Genomic DNA, 22,116 nt, shown 5'->3' with positions numbered 1-22,116 from the left:
CAGAAGCAACATCCACTCACACCCACCCACACACCCATACACCCATCCACCCACCCGGCTGGCCCAGCCCAGGGTGCTTGGCTTGGCATAGGAAGCCAGCCACCCAGAGAAAGGGGCCATCTCCATCACGGCCTAGATGTCTGCTTCTCCTGGCATGTTATGACTATGTGCACAGATGTTGGATGCCCTGACAAAAGAGACACGCCTGATGAGGGCAGAGGACATGAATAAGTGGTGAAGGGTGGGGGGTTGGAGGTGGTGCTGGGTGGCTGTGTGTGTGTGTGTGTGTGTGTGTGTGTGTGTGTGTGTGTGTGTGTGTGTGTGTGTGTGTGTGTGTGTGTGTGTGTGTGTGTGTGTGTGTGTGTGTGTGTGTGTGTGTGTGTGTGTGTGTGTGTGCCTGCCTGCGTGCCTGCGTGCCTGCGTGTCTGTGTCTAGGTGGGTGGCTGGGAGTGGGGTGGTGTGTGTGTGTGTGTGTGTGTGTGTGTGTGTGTGTGTGTGTGTGTGTGTGTGTGTGTGTGTGTGTGTGTGTGTGTGTGTGTGTGTGTGTGTGTGTGTGTGTGTGTGTGTGTGTGTGTGTGTGTGTTGTGGTTGTGACAGACAAGTAGGTACCCCTCCCTTGTGTGTTCAACTCTGGGATCAGGAAGGCACATTCCATACATTTGCACAGTGTGTAGCTTGTATAGACACTGACAGACATACATAATGTACACAAATACATGACCACCTATCAGAGAACAAAAAATAACCTTATTTGTACAGTCAAACTCAAGTCATCTAGTCAATCATTTTATGATTAATTTACACAGGAACAAAGTAATGGAAAAGTTAGCATGTCAAAATACAATAACCCTATGAAAAAAAGCCAAATGGTGAGGGAAAAAAATCCAAAAGCAAGAACATCCAACATCAACCTATCATGTTCTGAATCTCCAATCTGATCTGCATCTGCGTCTGGTCACCACAAGGGGGACCCACTCCTGGGAGGAGGCGCTCACCAACTGAACATGTCCTCGGGCCATGTTTTGCAGAAATCTCATTTTTCAAAGCAAGAAAAAAAGAGAGCGCAAATATGAGTTTACAAGCCAACTCACGGCAGTTCAGTCTGAATACACATGTAATAACAACTTAATAGGCGTGACTGTATTCCAAATTTAAACAGTCTTTCTGAAAACTCAGCTCGAACACTACAAGTGGTTTTCAAACAAGACACTGCTGATGCCATCATACTCCATTTCAAGAACCTATAAAGAGCACCAAGTTCCAGAATAGCAGGGGAGAGGGTGTATTAAAAGCACATGGCTGGGGTTTCTAATGCACCGTCACTATCAACTGCTTGAAAATCCACAACAGTGTAGGATGGGAGAGATTTTTTGCAAAAAAAGGGGGCAAAATAAATAAAAATGGAATTCAATTACACAAATGTCACAAAAAGGCAGATTTGTCTATAACACTTGATTTAATGATGGCCCTCATATATTTCCTGTCTTTGTACTCTAAACTCTATTATTTAGGCCTATTTACTTTATACTGTAAATTTTGAAGGCCCAAAAAAATCATTTTGAAACTCTTCTGGGCAGTTATGGACTGGTTGCTTATGCTGTTTGCTTAGAACTGTAACAGTGATAGAAAAGACTTATGAAACCTCTTGCATTCATATGGCCAGCCTGTGTCAACTTGAATTACTATAGAAGTGCGCTGATGCACTTTGGCTGCACAAGGCACGCTCACGGGCGGGGATGTAAGGTAGGCAACATGTTCAATTCATATCAATGACTGGGCCGAGAACGGACACACACAATGCCGTGACGTCTCCCATCATGCAAGCATTCGCCTTCAACAACAATATCCATACAAGAAATGTCCACAGGTGGCTGACCTCATGTGCACAAAGACGATTCAATATATTAAGTCCAAAACTTAACTCAGAGGAAAAAACTTAACCACAGTAAAAACAGGTATACCCAAAATCATATCACAATCCTAAATCAGAGAAGAGAAAACATCAATCCTGAATTACTGAAACATTGTATGCAGATGTGAAGAGGCAAGTTATCATCTGATTAAAATAGTTCTTCTGACTTTCATGTGGGTCACTCTCGCTTTTTGGCATTGAGAATGCCAGTATAAGTTTGTCCATGCATATTGCATGTGGGACAATGTGGATTTGCTGAATGTGATAAGGTGTCAGTTTGCCAATTTGTTGTGATCTTCATGAATTATAGTAGACAATCCACATACCACAATACCAAATCTTACACACACAAACACAACACATTTATGAAATACGCTCCATTGTTGTTTCAACTAAAATTGACAGGCCTACATATTAGTCCATAAAATTGTCACCTGTGTAGCTCCATGAGTTTTTTATTAACATGTTTTTCATAGTTATATATGTGCCTGACAAGTTAGCCCCTCATAATTGAAAACCTGTGGACATACATAAGAAATAGCCTACACCTTCCTTGGGAAACATAATCTGGTGAGAAGTTGTATTATACAGCTATCCACGCGTTATCATAATACATACATGTATCATATACCCCCGCACTGTTTTTGTCAAGCTTTTTGCCGCTTCTCTCTTCAAATGATGTTGACTATGACACTGCTGTCCTGTGAAGTAGGCTATATCTGTGCTATTAATAATGTATTACCCTGCGTGTATACCTGATTTTTCAGCGGTGTTGCTACAAACAGATGTCAATATGCGTTATTGAATGACTTGGACAGCCACCTTAAAAAGTAAAGAATGAGTGACCAAAGGTACAGGTAAACACGCAGTGGTTGCATAGTCTGCTCTATGCCTATGTTAATCACCAATACACATTTTATGGAGTCTTTTGGTCTAAAATAAGTTAGAAGGCAAGGCAAGGTACAAATGGCTGCAACAAAATCCTGAGAAAGTCGACAAGTTTCTACAAGTTGCCGGAGTTCACTCTTTGAAAAAATGTGATGCGCGCCCGGCTTTGAACAGCTTTCGCGCATAGGCTACTTACAAATGCATGTAGACTTGGTATATACAATTAGTCACAGTGTTTCTGTTCCATGAAGTTACACCGGGTTATAGTCCCTTCCTTAAAACTAAACATCTATTTTCATGGGAAATTTACTCAGTTACCTGTTGTTGAATATGTTGTCGCCCAGAACCCATTAACAGACAGCATTATTTCTAAAACTAAACCTCGAAACACACATACTGCCTCGTGGCCTACACACAGGTGTCCTTATTGAAAAGGCAGAGTCGCAACAATAACATTAGATCATACGTTTCTTACTCACCGCTGAATCCGATTCCTCAATCAGTAAGCAGGTTATGAACAGCAGACCCACAGCGAGGTTTTGCAGGTTCTTAAAGTTTCTCATTTTGACTGAAGAATCCGCCTGCTAAACATGGATAAGTACAACTATGCGCTCATGTATAACTAGTCATATTCTTCAAAGAGATTAGGAATGTTTTTGTTTTCTTAATGTTGCCTTATAGACGGATAGTCCAAGCCGTCCAACGCCGGGACCGCTCACTTCTGCAACCTTAACTAACTTTTTCTGTCTCGATTTAACCTGCTGCCTCAACGCAGCTACTTTGTATTCATCCGCCACCGAGTGGGATAGTCCCACCAATGCACTGCCTCATTCTTTCTTTCCAAGGGCGTTTGCTTTCAGCCCTGTGCAATATATGATCACATTATGTTTTGCACATCCACAATTGTCTATAGTTTGTGTTTCATTTAAATAGTTCACATTTTTCTTTTCCCAAAAAGCCATGCGTAATTTAGGTCCATATCTAAAACTGCTGTAGGCACTGGGGGCATACAATTCACGTCATCCTTTGATTGCAATGTATTTATTGTGTCTAATCAAAAGTAGAGAATGACAATTAGACACATGAGGTATGCTTAATACTTTGCAGTTGCATTTGTATTTGGTACACTGGCTGAATGTGTGTGCGTCATGACAGGTGGCGCGCAAATAGTTGCATACTATGTGGTAGGCTTGGGTGGTATTCGGTATTCTCAACCATCATTGTTGTTATTATTATTATTTATTAGCATATGTGTTTTTTATACCATTGTATGGTGTTCTGACTGGATCTTCTAGCGTGTTGCTCAGAACTCGTGTGTGATCTTTTTTTCTGATAATGCCACAAATACTCCGATGCAAAAAAAGATTGTAAGTGATATGAAAGCGTGTGGTACTATGTTCTTATTTCAACCTTATACCATTTATTGTTGAGACTGCTTATGTTTTGCGCGAGGCGCGATTGATGCACCTTAAGTTCTGAGTCTGCCTTTTTGTGGTGGAGGTATAATACGCACGAGATTGACATGCGCTAGTCCCACCCCCAGTCCTCTCAAGCACTGCAAACTTGTTGCGGTGCGTGGAATTGAGTCGGGCAGGGAGAGAAAGATTTGCACTGAAGTTTCGTGAGTTGAACGCTTTCTTGATCTTTATGCCTTGAAATTTGGGTATATTAGAAATATTGCAAAACGTTTGCCAGCTAGGTATTGTTCAGTGATTAACGATATTTCTGTGTTTGTGTTTTTTCTCCTTGTCTCGTGTATGTCCTTGTTTTACGTTGGTGTCGAAAGTGGATGAACCGCTTTTTGAACTCTTCAATGACTAAAGTTGAGGTACCTTGCAGACTCTTGTCCTGAAGACTGGGAAACCAAGAGATTGCCTAAATTTACCTGTTTCCCTCCGCGACTTGGGGAAAATGAAGTCCTGGTACGTGAAATGCTGTATCATGTGTCCTGAAAAAAAATATTGCTTTGCGTTTTAATATCTCGCGCGTAATGTTGTTCGTGCCGCTATATCTACTTGAAAACTAAGTGGTCTCTAATGGAGTTGTTTGTTTTATTTGCAGGATATGTGCGCTCGCGCTTGTCTTGGCAGTGCAGTCTATACACGCGGTAAGTGCGAGATGTTTTCTGATATAAACAGTATACAGATTTATAGCTATTAGCTCCCCGTTTGCTATGGATACAATGTGCGCATCTTTGTAAAATTAAGAGAATTTGTATAGTGTTAAGTCTGTTCTTGTACTTTTGTTTAATCCTGATAAGCAACTTCGCAAAGGCTCTATCGATTTGGGCACCGTTGTTGTCATCACTTTTAATTCACGTCAGCGGGTGGAAAGTTTCGGGTAATCCATCTCCGTTTACCGGTTGAAATGCACAGGTGGTGCCCTTTTCTTTGGTGCTTGTAGCCTACCGGGATGGCAATGCATCCTATATTTTTAGGCCATGTTTGTTAGTATGTGGGTCTGATCTATGTAGTCGTTTATTTTCTTAGTAGATCACTCTCTCAGCATGTATGAGCGCCAAACGAATTACCATATCTGAGCCTTGAAGTGGTCCAGTATTTTGGAGTTCAGGGATTTTAGCCAGGTAATGACTGATTCTTTATTCAGGCAGATCCGCAGGCCCCGTTTGTTGTTGAAGTTACATAGAGGTGAATCAAAACACGTCTCGAGGAATATCATTTACATATTTGACTGGCTGTCGTATATGCATATTGAGTTGGTTCTTCCATAGTTTATTGCAGTTACAGGCCAGTACACCGGCTTACTGATTGATTTACAAGTGTGTGTGTGTGTGTGTGTGTGTGTGTGTGTGTGTGTGTGTGTGTGTGTGTGTGTGTGTGTGTGTGTGTGTGTGTGTGTGTGTGTGCATGTTGTGTTTGTGTGTGCGCATGCACATGTGTACCTGTGCGCGTTTGTACAGTAGGCTATGTAACATGCCAGTGTTTGTATTTGGATGAGGGATGGTGCTGGACATTCATCCATCCAATAGTTTGTTCATTTGTTCATGTATAATATCTATAGCTTTAACCCATTAAACCCATTTAGATAGTCCATAGTTTCAGTTACATTTTAAAAGTTAAATTCAGTAATGTATCAGTCTTGCACCTGTGGTACATTATCAACACATTGACTCTAGTAGGGCTGCTATAAAACAGACACACACTAATATATATCATAACTACCATTGACAACTGTGTTTCATGTGATCTCTATGCTTCCATGCGGGTTACTTATTTTGGTTACTATTGTTCATTGTTGTTCAGTGTTTGCAAGAATGAATGGGAACATCTCAGTCAGTCAGGCCTAGGACTCTGATGCCAGCCAATCAAAAAGGACACACGAGAGGCAATAATGCAATATCAGTCAACATCCTGCAGCTATGTACAGTGGTGTCTTGTGATCATGCATTGTCACACTCCTTCAAAATAGTGGCAGACCTTTTGTAATATCAATTTGCAACAGATGAGGGAGCAGCGTGTGTGTTTGAGAAAGTAAGGTGCAGCTGGCCAAAGTCATGTGCCTGATGTGTGTAGATGCTAGTGAGACAGGAAGAGCAGCACCCACTCATCTCTACAGCAGCAGCACCACTGGAGAAGCGCACACTAGTCAGACAAACATCCATTGTAATGTAGCATTCATAACATAGGTGTTTGAGGTGTTATGGTGCATACCACTCATTGCTAAATGATAAGTAGGTTAGTACTAGGTGGACTGAATTGGTTTCAGGTAACTGTGTCAGTTTTTACTGTTAAACCTTCTGCAGTATTATAGGCCTACTGCATTACTTCTTGATTATTATCCTATGTACCCAATATGGTGAAAACTGTCTTTAGCAGGCACTGCATTCCACTCCAGATTAGAGAAATTAGAGAAACTCTAATTTAGAAATGCCCACTTAAACCAATGAATGTGACTTTATGGTTGCTGTAAAAAGATAAAATTGAGTACTTTTGACTCATATTATCAAAATGTATACATCCAATGAATCACTTTAAACATATAAGGATGAAAACAGTAGCTAAGCAAATCGATTGACTTGGATGACGATGGCAGTAGAGTAGCAATCAGATTTCAATAGAGGACAGTCTGAGTATCAATGGAGAATACTGGAAAAAGGATATTTCTTTGACATAAATATACATCAATGTAATATGGATTGAGCCAGTGTCATTTTGAGAGGATGATCTCCGCTTCTGGATGGGTTGCAGATGACAGGCCTGGTCTGAGATGATACCATTTATTAACATGGTGTTTAAAGGAGTTCTAAGTAACTTTTTTCAATTTAACAAAATTGCAGCGCTTCATAATAACATCTATCATCCTGCCTAGGTGGCCGTTAAATGAAACTTAAATGTGGGTTCTCAGTAATGACCAAAGACTTTGACAGATTGTCATGTCCTCCAACATGTATTGTACTTTTATACATTAGTTAGCGTACAGTCATAATACACAAATATACTATTGGTAATATGCTCTGAGTCCTTGTCATTTTGACAACAAGATCTCCGTTGTGAGTTGTGTCTAGTTGACAGGCCTAGTCTGAGATGAACCGCTTGACTTCACATGACTAATGACTTTGATGGATTGCCAAGCCTTCCAATATGCATTGCACTTTTATACATCAATCAGCTTGAAACGCCCAGACTATACCAAAAGCAAACAACACACTGTTGTTTGCTTGCAGTGAATCACAGGTGATACCAGTCTATTTTCGTCTTCCACGCATGTTCAGCTATACAGTATATTAGAAATGTAAGTATACTTCAATCTTGCCACATAAAAGCCAGAATCTCTGTGAAGACATGTTTTTGCATGTGTGTTCCAGCATACATAAGGTAGCGTAATTATAGTGTAACATGAAAAAAGAAAACACATATCAGACAAGAGTGCTCTATTAAGCCATGGTAACAAATAGACCGTTGTCTCAGTCATGGCCCTGCTCTAGTACCTGGCTAGACACTAGTTCAACACAGCGTCCAGCATGACCCCAGAGGGGTAGTATCCCCACCCCCATCCCCACCACCTTCATTTTATTGTTCGCAGTGTAGCCTTATCTGTGAAATACTGCTCCCCCCCTCTATCAACCGTGCTCCCGTTCCGTTGGCATTCCTTCTGCTTGGCAGGACATGTTGGGAGTTTCTACCTTGCTGCAGGTGTCACTTTCTGGAACATTCCTTTAGTTAAAGTGAGGCAACTAATGGGTGTTTGATTTGTGGCCCTCCCTTCTCTCCTACTGCCTGAATCTGCATAGCTCCAGGCAATGGATACTGGTAGCTGCGTAGACGCCTCTTGCTGTTGAGTAGTGTTACTGCAGGCAACAGGCAGGCAGACTCCGGCTGAAAGTAGTTCCAGTCAGATTCAGTCACCGTGGCCCAGAGAGGGTATAGGCAGGTATACATGGTTTAGTTCATTTAAAAAGAAAAGTCAAGTAGTCATTGAAATGGAAAAGTAATCCTGCAGATGAATTTCAAAAGTCTTAATGTTGTCCTCTAGTATGGAGTCCTGTGTTAAATAATGTGAAGCAAAAACTGGGATGAGAGACATTTGTAAATTATAGGACCTGCCCGGGTTTATAATGCCTTGAATACTTTTGTTATCTTACTTTAAGGGAATAGCAGGGCTTTTTGACACTACTAAAGTATGACTTTTGCAACATGGCAGATTGAGTACAGCCCTCACATTTCTGCAGATTTGTAAGTATATCTTTTCATGGGACAACATTTAAGAAATTTCACTTTGAAATTTCACCATGAAAAGTAGCCCGTGTACAACTTATATAACCACTTCAACTTATTGTCCACTCTAAAGCATTCAAAGTACAGCCATTGATGTGTCAAAATGTACCCACAAAAGAGAGTACACCCCTATGTTAAAGCTCCATAAAGAGGATCATGATCTGCTTCAGTACATGTTGACACGCACATTTCTTTTGGTGAAATTCAGCGTCTCAATTCATGCATCCCCAAACCATGGCAGCTTCATTATAATGCTTGACTGTAAGCACGGGCCATTTTCTTTGTACTACTCACTTAAGCATGTTACCACCATATGCTTGACACCATCTAGTACAAATTTGTTCATCTTGATCTCATCAGAGACAAATAGACTAAGGATATGGACAAATCTGCAGAAATGTTAGCGTATTCACTTCTGTGACACACTGTGACACTTTTGTGACACACTGTAGCAATAGCCACAAGTAACCTTGTTATCTTGCGCGTGTTCACCTTATTTTACCCAGACAGTCTGCTGGGAAGGTAATGGGTGGATTCCCTTTTCTCTTATTTACATTCCTATTGGCCATACTCACCGTTTTATTTTTACATGCGATGGAAAGTCTGAGGTGTCTTCAGGCAAGACTAGTCAGTACTGCGTCGGTCCCTTTGCTAGTTGAGGTGAGGCAAAATATCCATTCCATCACTGTGCCAACATCCAGTGGAATCACTGAAGTCGCGCAGTGAACTTCTCAACATGCTCCAACCTATCTCGCTCCCGACTGTTATTTGTTTCCGACTATGAAACGTTGCCAAATGGATTTGAGCTGCAGGGAAAGAAAGGCAAATGATGGAAGACATTAATTAGGGGTAAACAACTGTGGTGGCAGATCAGGGCTTTGGTGGGTTTAGGAGAGCCGAGGCTCATCTCATCTGTCATAATGGCGTATACCACTCCTCGTCTTTGGGGAAAGAAAGAAAGAAAGAAAGAGAGAAAGAAAGATAGATAGAAAAGAAAAGAGAAAGGGTGTACTGTAACAGTAGTGGGGGTATTTTTGGAAGTATGAACATTATAAAGTTGGGGTCCATGGGGTGTGATGAAGTTGCTTTCATCCTTCACCCATCAATGTACATTACAAATTCCATGCTTTAAAACTTACCCCATTTCATAGTTCATATGGGGTCAGGGCATCTGCCTTTACCTGTCTTTTGTGCAAATGTTAAGTTGCATGATTTGAAGTCGTTAGGAGTTACGATGCTGGACTGGAGCCTGCTGCTGATGGTTGTTTGGACTTTGAGAGTGTTTGTTTGTTCCTGTGCAGACGTTTTACTGTGAACAACACTCTTCCCCATCTGCTCCTTCTCCCTCTCTTCATTAGTCGGTCTTTCCACTAACAATACAAATTTTAGCGGATTATGTGTATTGCATTTTGTTGAAGTGCTAAGACAAGTAAATGTCTGGAAAGAGGCCTAAATCATTCCATTGCTTGTTGCGAGTGTTGCAAGGTTGAAAGCAGGGCGTTAACTGTGCAATAGGTTGAAAAGTAACGTAAGGTTTTTCCCCACTTCATCCCTACCGTTCTATGCAGAGGCACACTTGACAGTTAATATATCATTTGCTGTAACAGTAGAGCGTGCTCCTTTGTTGTGCAAGGCTTGTCATATAGGCCTACCAGCAAGGTTTGGAGAAGGCTGCATGGTAGAGGTAAACTTGGGGTCATAGGGCAACTGACACAAAGGGGGCTGCAGGAATGAATAGGAGAGAGGGGGCTTAACATTCTTTCCCTTTTGTGGGTTTGTTTATCACACTTTGTCTTTCTTTGGAGGGCCGAGGTATATGGAGAGGCATGGAGTGAAGTGAAGAGAGGAGTGGTGGTGAAAAAAAAAGTGGTGTGTTTATGTGCGGAGGAGGAAGACAAGGAGTGCTGACATTCGGGAAAGGGCAAAAATATGATCAGAAAGCAGGGGGGTGGAGGAGAATGAGATGACAAGAGACAAGCGAAGAGAGAAGAAAATGGAGAGGTGGAAAGGTATGGAAGGTTTCAGAGAAGGGTCTTGCTTCAGGCAAAAAGTGGGCCTCAGCGCCCTGGATAATGCACAACAGATCCCTCCTTTTGTCTGCTGTGACACGCCTGCTCTTCTGCCTTTCCCCATCACCTGTCCCTCAAGCTGTTAGCATATCTACCCTTCCTTTCCACAGGGGATTGTGTTGTGTCCTGCCCTTTTCTTCTCCTCACAGTGTCATACAGTGCTGCATCTGTTAAATGCACTCAGGTTCTGAACTCTTGACAGACTGATGTCAAATGCATGTTTGTAAGACAAGCAAATCATACTGCCTAAAATGTACATTTTGTTGTGTTCCTTCAGTAATAACTATGTTTAGCATGTGTTTAGATTCCATCAAATGTTATAGTGTTTTCAGACACCACCTAAATTAAGTGTTTGGCATAATAGCAGTTGTTTCACTCTTAACAACCCTTGGTTGAAGGGCACTTCTGCCACATTGGAATCCATGCTTGTCTTAGAGATACGCAGATGACTTATTTTTTCATCCGCAACCACTTTTGGTTTACTGCCATCCACGCATCTCTACTGTATGTCCTACCATTGAGATCTGCGCATACAGAGCCCAAGATGGAAGCAGATATATTACCATCTGGGAAACGGTATGGAAGCCTGAAATCTCACACTACCAGAATCCAAAGTAGTTTCTTCCACCAAGCAGGTTGATTGCTGAACTCATGCTGAAGACAACAACAAGGCACTTTCTTGCACTTTTTCCATCCCCCCCATCTTTTTGAGGACACAAAAACACAACAATTTTTACTCCTTATAGGCTTCAGACCTATAGTAATAAACAAATCTTGAATCTTGAATCTTGAAGGAGGGAAGTTGGCGGAGATTTCGGAGCAAAGACAAGACTGGCCAAACAGCTCCAGAGTGTTTTGTTATTGAGCCTGCGGGCCACATACCTTTTCTAGCCTCCATTCACACAACTCAGCTGATTCCAATTAACACACATCTCCAGCCAAGTGGAACGTCAGCCTTCGGTGAAGTCACCTTCATTAACCACAGAGGTTGAACCAGGTGATTTGAAGTACTGTAGGTATGTGGTATTGGATCATAGATGATCACATCATTGGCTTGAACAAATGAATGGAGACTGAGCCCATAGCTCTCGAAGCCTTGCTGTCCATCTCTGATCTCGATGGTTTACATGGGCTTGGAATGTTGAATCACTTGCCATGGGAGCTACGTATTGGCTCTGCTGTGGGCACTTAACCAGCCGTACATGTCATAGTTTTTAAAACTCTGTTATTCGTTTGGCTTTTTTTGCGTACCCAACTTTTAAATTACGTCTCAAATGAAAACCTACCTTGTGTAAAAAAAAAACGTCCATATGGATAAAATAGGATTCAATTACAAAAATGTCCACATAATGTAAACAGGGTCTAATTGAGGCTCTTCTTGAACCAGGTACTTCAGTTAGTGCAATCAACTGTGTCATCCATACACAAAGAACCAGCAACATCGTGAAAATATGTGACGCTTTTATTATAGCTCCTGAACTGCTGTACAGTTGGCAGCTTATCCTCATTTTTATCGCTTTCTGGAGAGGAGCATTTAAGCTTGATGGGCCAACTGTCATGCCCTGTGCTCAAACATAGTCAATGTGGGCCAAGGGGAACACATGGCAAGTCTGTGCAGGTGTAGTGGTGCCTTCAGGTGTGTGTGTGTGTGTGTGTGTGTGTGTGTGTGTGTGTGTGTGTGTGTGTGTGTGTGTGTGTGTGTGTGTGTGTGTGTGTGTGTGTGTGTGCGTGTGTGTGTGTGTGTGGATGGTGGAGGGTTGGGGGTCTATATATACTGTACGAACATGCAAGCACATGAAACCCAATTTGCATGCGTTCACATTGCCCCCATCATGTCAAAAAAGGGGGGAATTTAAGTGATAAATGAGGGGATGGCACGGGTATGTGAATGCTGAAATGTTGCTAAAAGAACCTTTGGGGGGTTGACAGGATGAGCAAGCATGGCTCCTGGCGGCTTAGCCCCACTGGAATGCCTTCAGAGAAAGTTGCTGTTGACTTTCCCCTCTCCCTTTCTGCACCGCCTAAAGGAACATGGGGTGGTGGTGGCCCCCTGCCATGGAGGGGTCTGCTTTCTCTAACCTCCTGCTGTGACTTGACATGACAGGGTGTGTACCACTGGTTGTTAGTGTTAGTCAAGGGAGTTTAAGTTGAAGAAACATGTCAGACAGAAACAACTGTCCAAAGAAAGGTATACAGTTTGTAATGTGTGCTTTACTTTACACCAGAGGGTTGACTTCTCAGGTATTCTCAAGGGTCAGAAATGGATAGATCCTAACTTCAGAAAGTGAAATCCTGAGTATATTCTCGATACAAGTATCTTCAGAGCCATCTGGTCTTAATAAGCACACATGCAAATTATCTCTAACCCTAGTGAAAATATGCAGCATGCAAAACTACTACATATTAGGTATTAAACATATTACTTACCGTATACAACACCCAATTTTTTTTATTCCCAGACCTTATATTGCATGGAACTTACAGTATGGTTTGCTGCATGGTTTGTATGCAGCTTACCATAATGTGCTTAAAAAAAAAGCAGGTAGTCACAAAATTCCAAACATTTTCTCTTCACGCATCCTCTAACTAGTGGTTCCCAACCTTTTCCTTAAGGGACCCATGTTTTTACTATTGTAAGCTGTGGTGACCCAACCACGCGAGCGCCCGCACGAGACTGAGTCACAAGATGCCCTCTGTTTCCTGCGAAAACTTATTTTAGTTATTTTATTCTTCAATTCGTCTTTGGTCAAATATAGAATAAATGTTTAATGTAGCACTTACAATTTGTTGCTTTTGTGCATTTATTAGTGAAATGCTTTGTCATTTATTCAACATGGGCTATATATATTTAAAATGAAACCCCTTAAAATCAAGAGGGCTCCGCGACCCCCTTTGGATCTTTGGCAACCCATAAGTTGGGTCCCGACCCATAGGTTGGGAACCACTGCTCTAACTAGTGGCTATTTAGAACCGGGGATAGCTGATACAGTTGCGTTTTATATCTTTTCGCTTTGTCATTCACTCAAATACTTTGCAGCTGCATTGTATTGTAGGCCGATTCGGGTCTTTCTTTTGTTATCCTATTAGGCTAGGTGCTGACACGTCACCAAATACGGCCAATCTAGCTGTTCCGTTGATATAATAACAGAGACTTACATTTATTCACTCTCTAAGGGTACACAGACTGAGGACTTTGTTCGAACGTGACCTCTTGAAGACTTTGCCTTTTCATTTATATAAGGATATGGACCTACATATTTCATCGATATAGTAACATGGACTTAACATACTGTGTATCCATTTTGAGAGGGTAGAGAGAGGACTTTGACTGATTATGACCTCTTGTCGTTCAGGTAAAAGTTGGCACTTGTCCTTGTTGGATTGTCCTCTGGATATGTTCTGTCAGTGCGTTCAGTTTAATATGCCACCTTTACGTTTTGTGCCCAGGTGTTTCCAGAGGCTGCAATAAAGATATCAGCAGCATTTTGTTTTTACGCATTTGTTTATTTGTTCAAAGTTGTATGCCATTTCTTCATCTCTCTATCTTTCTCTCTCTGTCTCTCTCTCTCTCTTTCTCCCTCTCTCACACTCTGTGGTCTTCTCAAACCTCTCGCTATTCCCTTGTAACACAGTGTAGCTATGAAATGAGGTGCCAGGAGTGTCTCACGTTCCGTCATTACTTGAGAGACTTTTGTCATATGCCATGCCATGCATTACGCATAGACGATGGAATGATGCTGAAAGAATTCTAGTATGTCAGAAGAAGCGCAAAGAACATGGCTTGGAGCTCATTCCTATAAGAGAGGTGTTCACTTTCCCTCTCTGTCCCAAAGCCTTCAGGCCCCTATTAGCCCCCTTGACTCTCTCCCCGTTTGGGGCACAGACAGGTCTGAGCCCAGCCCCTTCCCTGCGGCATGCCAGCTGAACTCTCTCTCCTTCTCCCTCTCCCTCTCCCTCTCCCTGCCCACCCCTCCCTCGCTCTCTCTCTCTCTCTCTCTCTCTCTCTCTCTCTCTCTCTCCAACCAACCTTCTCATACCCTCCCCCTTAAAGCTCCTTGAGGTCATTTGGGTTAACCCCTTTTTCAAGACAAACTCCCCCGGGTTTTTATCGAATGGTCGATGGATACCAAACCAATCTGCACATACTTGCCCCAAACCACTCTCTCTCTCTCTCTCTCTCTCTCTCTCTCTCTCTCTCTCTCTCTCTCTCTCTCTCTCTCTCTCTCTCTCTCTCTCTCTCTCTCTCTCTCTCTCTCTCTCTTTCTCTCTCTCTCTCTCTTTAGCCCACTTTTCCGTCTGACATTCAGCCGAACTATTCCGTTATTCTTGTCCTGTCACTCATCAGACACCCCCCCCACCCCATACCCACGCACACACACACACACACACACACACACACACACACACACACACACACACACACACACACACACACACACACACACACACACACACACACACACACACACACACACACCCACACACACACACGTGCACATACCTGAACTTACCCCCTGTTACCTGTCGCTTCATGTAGTGTCGTGCCACAGCCTTTCTCGGAGACAGTTGCTGAATTCTGATCTGCATCGCGGCCTGGCCACAGAGCTCATAAATATTTCTTGATTGTCATAGCTGCCATACAGCAGACTGAGCATGAGGAAGGAAACTGCCGCATATAAATCAGGTGCTGCGCAAATATGTGCCTGTTCAAATGTGATTGAAGTAATTTACAGTCAAGACTAGAGAGAGAGAACGAGAGAGAGAGAACGAGAGAGAGAGAGAAGATTGATCTCTGTGTTTATGGGGGATGCTGTTAAAGAACTGTTGACCTACCAGTCTTCAGAGTTCAGGTGTTAAGTCACCCCATAAGACACCGATAAAGACTGGACCATCAATTATTTTATTGCTTCTGGACACCTTAGGCTTTCCTTTTTCTGCCCTCGTATATTCTGGGCCGTGTCAAGAGTATTTCCTCTTGTCAGCTCAGGGGCTTCTTGTCAGTTGGGTTTTATCAGAGGTCAGAGAAAGTGTCCCGTCTATAGGTTGCGTACTGTGGGTGACCTAGGAGATGTTTAGACACATCTCTATGTGTTCTCCAATATAGGGCAATCGCCATTAGTACACGCTGAAAAAGGGCTGTGGCTGTAACGTTCCTGAACGAATAACCAAAGAAAACAGTGCTGAACAGTGCTATCCTTCCCTTCTCTCGTTCATCTATGTTTTTTTGTGGTATTCAGCACTGAGTTAGAAAAACTGTGTAAAATTATCAAGCGATGCTGTGAGTGTGCCTACTCCTCTTTTCAAATTCTCCAATAGGGACAAGATTCATCTGTTAGTTCATTGAAGGAGTGTTAGAGTTGTAAAAAAAGGTTGTCTCACTGTTTTTTGTACATCGTGGATTATGAAGATGAATTACTCACTTCACTATTGTTATCTTAGCGATAATTCCCTGAATAAATAGAAGCATTAATTATGTTGGCAGACTTGCAGAATGCTAAATGGAACAAGTATTCACTGGGAGAGCAACTGTATTCAGTGCGAGGTCACAGCTCCATGCAAGGGTGAGGTGGTGAGGATATGAAGAGGATGTGTTGGTGGCCTTCCATCTGCTTTGTGTGTTTATGTCTGCGAACTGTCATGTCTGTCGAAAAGCGACCTCCATTGTCTTATAAATCAGCGTCCTCCTTTACAGTTTGTTAGGACAATAAGTCAGATGTTTAGAGACACATGTTTACTACTCGGCATCAGACGTAATACTACTGTATAAACATGGCCCATTTTAAAGCATTATTTTGCAGAAGCTCTAGACTTATGATGCTTTAGCCTCAGCGCAGATGCTACAGTACTTTGTGGGGTCTACAGCAGTAGAAAGGAGCCACTTGAAATGAGAAGAACTGTGGTTGCTTTTTAAAAATCTATTGTTCAATTAGATTGCCTGATGTCTGTTCTACCAGTATTCTAAACCTGTAGGTTGTGAGATAACATAGCTGCCATTTTGTGTTGTTTAATGAAGAGTAAGGTTGTCCCATTGTGGTTAGTTATCTCTTACATGTAGATAAATATATGAATAGATAAATGTTGATTCTTTCATGATCCACTGACTGTACAGTCTGTTGGTCTGCACTACAGTACATCCTGCAAAATATGTGGCTACAGTCATTAATTCCCGGGGTTTTCTTTAAGTGACATTTTGTTTTCTTGGGCCCTGTTTGTTTTCCTCTGGAGCTTTCGCCTGCCTTGACTTGCTGAAATTCATGGGTAATGGAGTGAACCTGAGGGAAGCCTGTTACACATTGTGTGCCCATCGTTAAAAAAAGAGAGAGAGAGAAAGAGATGAATGAAGGCCCTGGGGGTTGACTGGTTAACTGTGTTAAATGGTCCATTGCGTTACCACAGTCCAGGAATGCAGTTTATCTGACTGCCGCCGTCGTCCCCTGCGCCTGCAGGGCGCATCTATACCATAGACCCAATGAGCTCTCCCCCTCTCCCACTCTCCCAATGGGTCCTCACCCTCTCTCCAACTCCCAACAGGTTGTCTCACCCTCTCCAACTCCCAACGGGCTCTCCCTCTCTTCTTCATCTCCCTCTCCCCCCTCTCCCAATGGGCCCTCACCCTCTCTAACTCCCAACGGGTTCTCCCTCTCCCCCTCTCTCCCTTTCCCCCTCTCCCCCTCTCCCTCTCCCAGAGGGCCTGCAGCTGCTGGTCTGTCCTGGTCGCTTCAGCCCCAGCGGCAGCAACCATGAGCTGGTGTTAGGTTAAGAGGTTAGGGGTCACACTAAATACTCGGCCCAGTGTTGAGGGCTAGCTTCCTCTGGCTATACCTCCCAAAAAAAACTAGATTGGTTCTAGCCAGCCACCTGCTAAATGTCAATGTGTCAAATGCTTCCCACATGTTGCCATAAGGCACACGTTCCACAGTCTTGTGGGGAGGATGAAACAAATCTCAGATGGGGTGACTGACTCACATAGCTGCTGTCTTCACAGAGGTGAAGTTTTCCTCGAAAGAGAAAGCCAGTCATGCATGATGACATATTTGACACGGCTGCTAGAAGTCCTAATTGCATGCGATACACGATGACACATTCAGAGTGATCGGTTCCAGTGCCTATAACTAGATGGAGAAATACATTATTATTGAATATTACATTATTTATATTCAAGACATGTGTCTGCACATAGACATATCAGTGCAATATCAGGATGTTACCAACATGTTGCAGTGTTTGCACATAGAAATATCAGAGCAGATTGTTCGATTGATCTGTAATATTTTACAAAACATGATTGTTCTTTTCTTTACACCAGATGTGTGTATGGCTTTACTTAACATTTACATTTACATTGTGTAGGTTTATGGCCCAGTCATAGCTGGGAGTAGACACAGTAATCTCTGTGTGTACATGTATGCATGTGAGTTCATAAACACAATCACATGTAACACATGGCAGTTCCTGCTTAAGCTGAATAATCTTGCCACATACCATACGCTTATCTCTCACCTCCACCATGGGACTGTAAGCCCTGCGTGAACATACCCCAGTGTGTTCAGACTGTGTCGTAAGGAGGACTAACAGGCGCATTAGCACACGAGTGGCATCCAGGCCCCTTTACCTTCCACCGCACAGAAATATGCAGACAGTTGCTTGTGTTGTAAGTGCACAATGATGCACATTTGCATGATACAAAATTGCATTAGTATCTCATGGACTGTTCAAGTAATGTACACTGTAGTTACTGTGATGCACAATGTTTGTGACTTAAATCTTGGACCATTTGCAGTGTGCATCGTGCGTTACACCTCTTCAGATCTAATGGCATACTTGCCACAGATGTTCTTAATTCCTCAACTAGTGATTTGCACCAGCCCCTTATTTTGATGGATCCTTGACCTTGGCTGTGTCTGGACTATATTGCATATTTACAGATCATTGTTTTGTCTTGTGAGATTTATGTTATCCTTTTGTGTTGAATTAATATCTTAACAGCGCAGCATTGATATAATAATATTTGCATACCATTTAAAGCACTTAATCTTGGCTTTATCCAGTCTACATCTAGTGAAATTCTACATCCTCTACAGCTTCCTGGAGATGGTTCAGGATGACTCGATTAAGGAATTTACTGGGAACTGAGAGTAGAGTGATCCCTCTGTAGTTGTTGGACTTTCTTAGGTCATCTTTCTTCAGGAGTTTCACTATGTGGCCCTCTGCCCGTTCTGTGGGTGTTTTCTCGTCCTCCCAAATTCTATCAAAGAGGCTGTACAGCATGTCAATAGATGTTTATATCAGCTTTGAGGGCTTCAGATCTGAGGACTAATAGAGAGAGACCATACAACATTCTCTCCAAAAATAACCTTTCCTATGTGTTATGTCCTGTATCTTTCTGTATTAAGGAAAAATGTTTAGTTCATATTCTCTCTCTGTCACACACACACACACACACACACACACACACACACACACACACACACACACGCACACACGCACACACGCACACACGCACACAGGTTTTCTACTCTTAAATGTCCCTCATCAGTGAGTCTTCCTTTGCACAGCCCTGCGAGATTGCCACAGCTTTCAAGACTTCCCTTCACACTCCCAAACCAAGTTTTTTTTCTATCATTGTGCATAGTTAGAGGAGAGCGAGTCAGGGAGCCAGTGTGGCTGCTGAGGGAGACCCAGGCTGACCCCCTCCTCTGCCAGCAGTCTGATGCTTAGGAGACCACAACCCTCATACATTGTGCTTTCTTGCTGTGTGTCTTTCTGTCCTCCTGCTTTCTTTGCCTCTTTCTTTCACACACACAGTTTCTCTCTGTCACATTTTTCTCTCGCTCTCCCACCTCTCTTTCACTCCCACAAACACACATTCAAATTTAGTGGCCATGGAGACACTGTGTGGATGTTTATTAATAGCGGTGTATACTTGCTTACTGTGCCGTCTGGTTTACGAGACAGAGAGAGAGAGAGAGAGACAGCATCAGTGTTTCTTCCTGTTGTGACAAGGGGAGTCAGGCGGAGAGAGAGACAGACACTGATTCGTTTTTTAATCGCATAGTCATCAACGTCACAAAGACAAAGTTGCTAAATTTAGGCCAAGTTTTTCACACAGGGAAATTCCCACTCGGCCACTTCTCCGAAAGCCCTGTCCTTGATCTCAAGATAGTTCACAGATAGTTGTATGTAATATTGAAATAGTTATAGCCATTTTATCAATGGACGATGCTTAGTTTGTTGCTTTGTTTTAAGATGCATTCTGCTGCTGTTACATCTGAAACATAGTCTTGCCAGTTTGTTTGAATCACTGAAATAGTGGTCTTACAAAATGGCACTGTACTTACTCTGTACCTAGTACTCCTATTTTGTAGATATTATTGGTGTGCATACTTCATAGTACATTGGATACTCTTGATGTGCTGTTTTAGAATTGGTTGCATCATGATTTATCTGATATTTATAGTCACATAAAACTGGCATATAGACAAGATGGTGTGTGTGGATTCAGCCTGAGGGACTGTAACTTTCAGCCATGCTGGGATAAGGTACGTTAGAGAGAAGGGCAGGAAGTGGAGTGTGTGGTCGTGTTGTCATGGTGAAGGAATTTCTGCCACAGTGATCTTCTAGGTCGGACTGAACGTGTAATATACAACGTTGGCACCTCCTGTTCCTTCCTTAAGAAACGTATGCCCTCCCAGCCCAATATATATGAGCCTGGGACTGGGCAATAAAGACTGATGCATTCCATCAGCATGCAGAATAATTTAGAACTGAGATTTGCTGTGGGCAATTTGAATGGAGGCGTCAGCACAGAGGAACCTCACTGAACCGTTTCCAAAATGTCCAAAAGCATCTTACTTTTTTGTTGGCATGTATCTGGACTTTTCTGCTCTTAAGAAGATCCAGAAACTATGCTTACTGTCTGTTCAGCTCAGACAGAACAGTAAAACTAATCTTATTCACATAGCACAAACAGGCAGACGTGACACAATTCACTTGTTGTGATGTTGATTGTGGTCCCTCGCCATCCTGCACATCTGGCCATCTTTGTCAATATTTTGATGTTGCAGCAGCCAGCGGGATTATCACATCTCCAGTGTGTGGTCTTGATTTTGGCCTTGTGCGAGATTTATCTAGAGCATTTGGGGAGGACCCACAGAGTCCACAGTAGAAGAAAAAGGAAGAATGTAGATCCGACAAAAAAGGGAGAGTGGGAGTTGGAGCTGGAACTGGAGGAGGGGTTGTGTGTGTGTGTGTGTGTGTGTGTGTGTGTGTGTGTGTGTGTGTGTGTGTGTGTGTGTGTGTGTGTGTGTGTGTGTGTGTGTGTGTGTGTGTGTGTGTGTGTGTGTGTGTGTGTGTGTGTGTGTGTGTGTGTGTGTGTGTGTGTCTCCTCCAGTGAGCACAGCACCGAGGCGATTGCAGGGTGAGACTTGTTGGAAAATGCCCGAGTGTTTGTCTTTCTTAATTCACCTTGTCCCTCTCTCCCCCTCTCTCTTCTGCCCTGCCTCCCAGGGAGAACCGTTGATTGACGTCCCTGACAAACAAGGCACATACATTCCTCTGCATCACTGGGTTATATTGGAGTTTGTCAATGTTGAAAAGGTTTCGTGTCCGGGCAGATACAGTATTCTTTTTTTTCCTTTCTGTAAATATTGACACAAGATGACTTTCAAAGGTGAAACGATGCCTCCAGCTAGGTTTACAGGATGTAACAGGAGCAAGGCCTGGAAAGACCTGGGTGCACTGTTAGTTATTAAAGTGATATGGCCATCCATATTTACATCAGGTTTTATCTAATTGTTTTAATATCAAAGACAAAACTGTGATGTGCAGAATGTAGCACTTCACCACTTGTGTTCATCACAGTGTTACAACAGATACCACACTATTTGCTTGTGCTTGCATTGACTACTTTTGGCTTCCCTAACAAATGCGCTCTTCAGGGAAAGTAGTGTGGTACTGTACTGTACACGGTGACCCTTCCATCCCCCTCTGACCGCTCCTCCGCCTATTTCAAACACGGCCAACCCTCCACTTAGCAGTAAAACTGTGCCGTGCCCTCTCTTCCCACTCCTATCATTCCCACATAGTCTCAGATCACCCCACTCTTACTCTCTCCGTCTCTGTCTCTGTCTCTGTCTCTGTCTCTGTCTCTCTCTCTCACACACACACACACACAGTCTTTCTCTTTCTACTGAAATATGCTGATTGTGAGATATACAGTATAGGCGTATAACTTCATATCACAGAAATAAACATGTCTGGACAGTGCCAAAAGTGTACATGGTCTGCAGACCTACGTTTCCGACTGACCAGCCAACATAGCAGTAGAGTGGCCGCACGTGACTTAAAGTGCTGTTTTCTTTACACAAACACGCAGAATGCAGATGCACAGCATTAGCTGCTATTAGAAGGAGAGATGGATGGATGACTGTGGGGAGATGTCATCAGGAGGAAAGAGCAGAGATTATACTGCACACAAAGACAGAACAAATGGATGGAATTAAATCTGCCATTT

At 42.8% G+C, this 22,116-nt stretch overlaps 2 protein-coding genes across 3 annotated transcripts in view; one reads left to right on the top strand and one right to left on the bottom strand.

Annotated features, from left to right (window-relative positions):
- The window catches only part of col4a5 (collagen, type IV, alpha 5 (Alport syndrome)), a 51,392-nt gene extending 47,865 nt beyond the window's left edge, over positions 1-3,527 (bottom strand). The window contains exon 1 of the mRNA XM_063187446.1: positions 3,280-3,527. Within this exon, the coding sequence (XP_063043516.1) occupies positions 3,280-3,363 (84 nt within the window). The 5' untranslated portion in view covers positions 3,364-3,527. The remainder of the gene's footprint in view (positions 1-3,279) is intronic.
- Positions 3,528-4,347: 820 nt separating this feature from the next.
- The window catches only part of col4a6 (collagen, type IV, alpha 6), a 109,446-nt gene continuing 91,677 nt past the window's right edge, over positions 4,348-22,116 (top strand). For both annotated transcript variants that reach the window (XM_063187444.1, XM_063187443.1), the window contains exons 1-3: positions 4,348-4,421; positions 4,587-4,722; positions 4,862-4,907. In XM_063187444.1, coding sequence (XP_063043514.1) covers positions 4,712-4,722; positions 4,862-4,907 — 57 coding nt within the window. In that variant the 5' untranslated portion in view covers positions 4,348-4,421; positions 4,587-4,711. The remainder of the gene's footprint in view (positions 4,422-4,586; positions 4,723-4,861; positions 4,908-22,116) is intronic.

The sequence above is a fragment of the Engraulis encrasicolus genome, chromosome 21, assembly GCF_034702125.1.
Source record: "Engraulis encrasicolus isolate BLACKSEA-1 chromosome 21, IST_EnEncr_1.0, whole genome shotgun sequence".
Lineage (NCBI taxonomy): Eukaryota > Metazoa > Chordata > Actinopteri > Clupeiformes > Engraulidae > Engraulis > Engraulis encrasicolus.
This window is presented reverse-complemented; position numbering and strand designations above follow the sequence as displayed.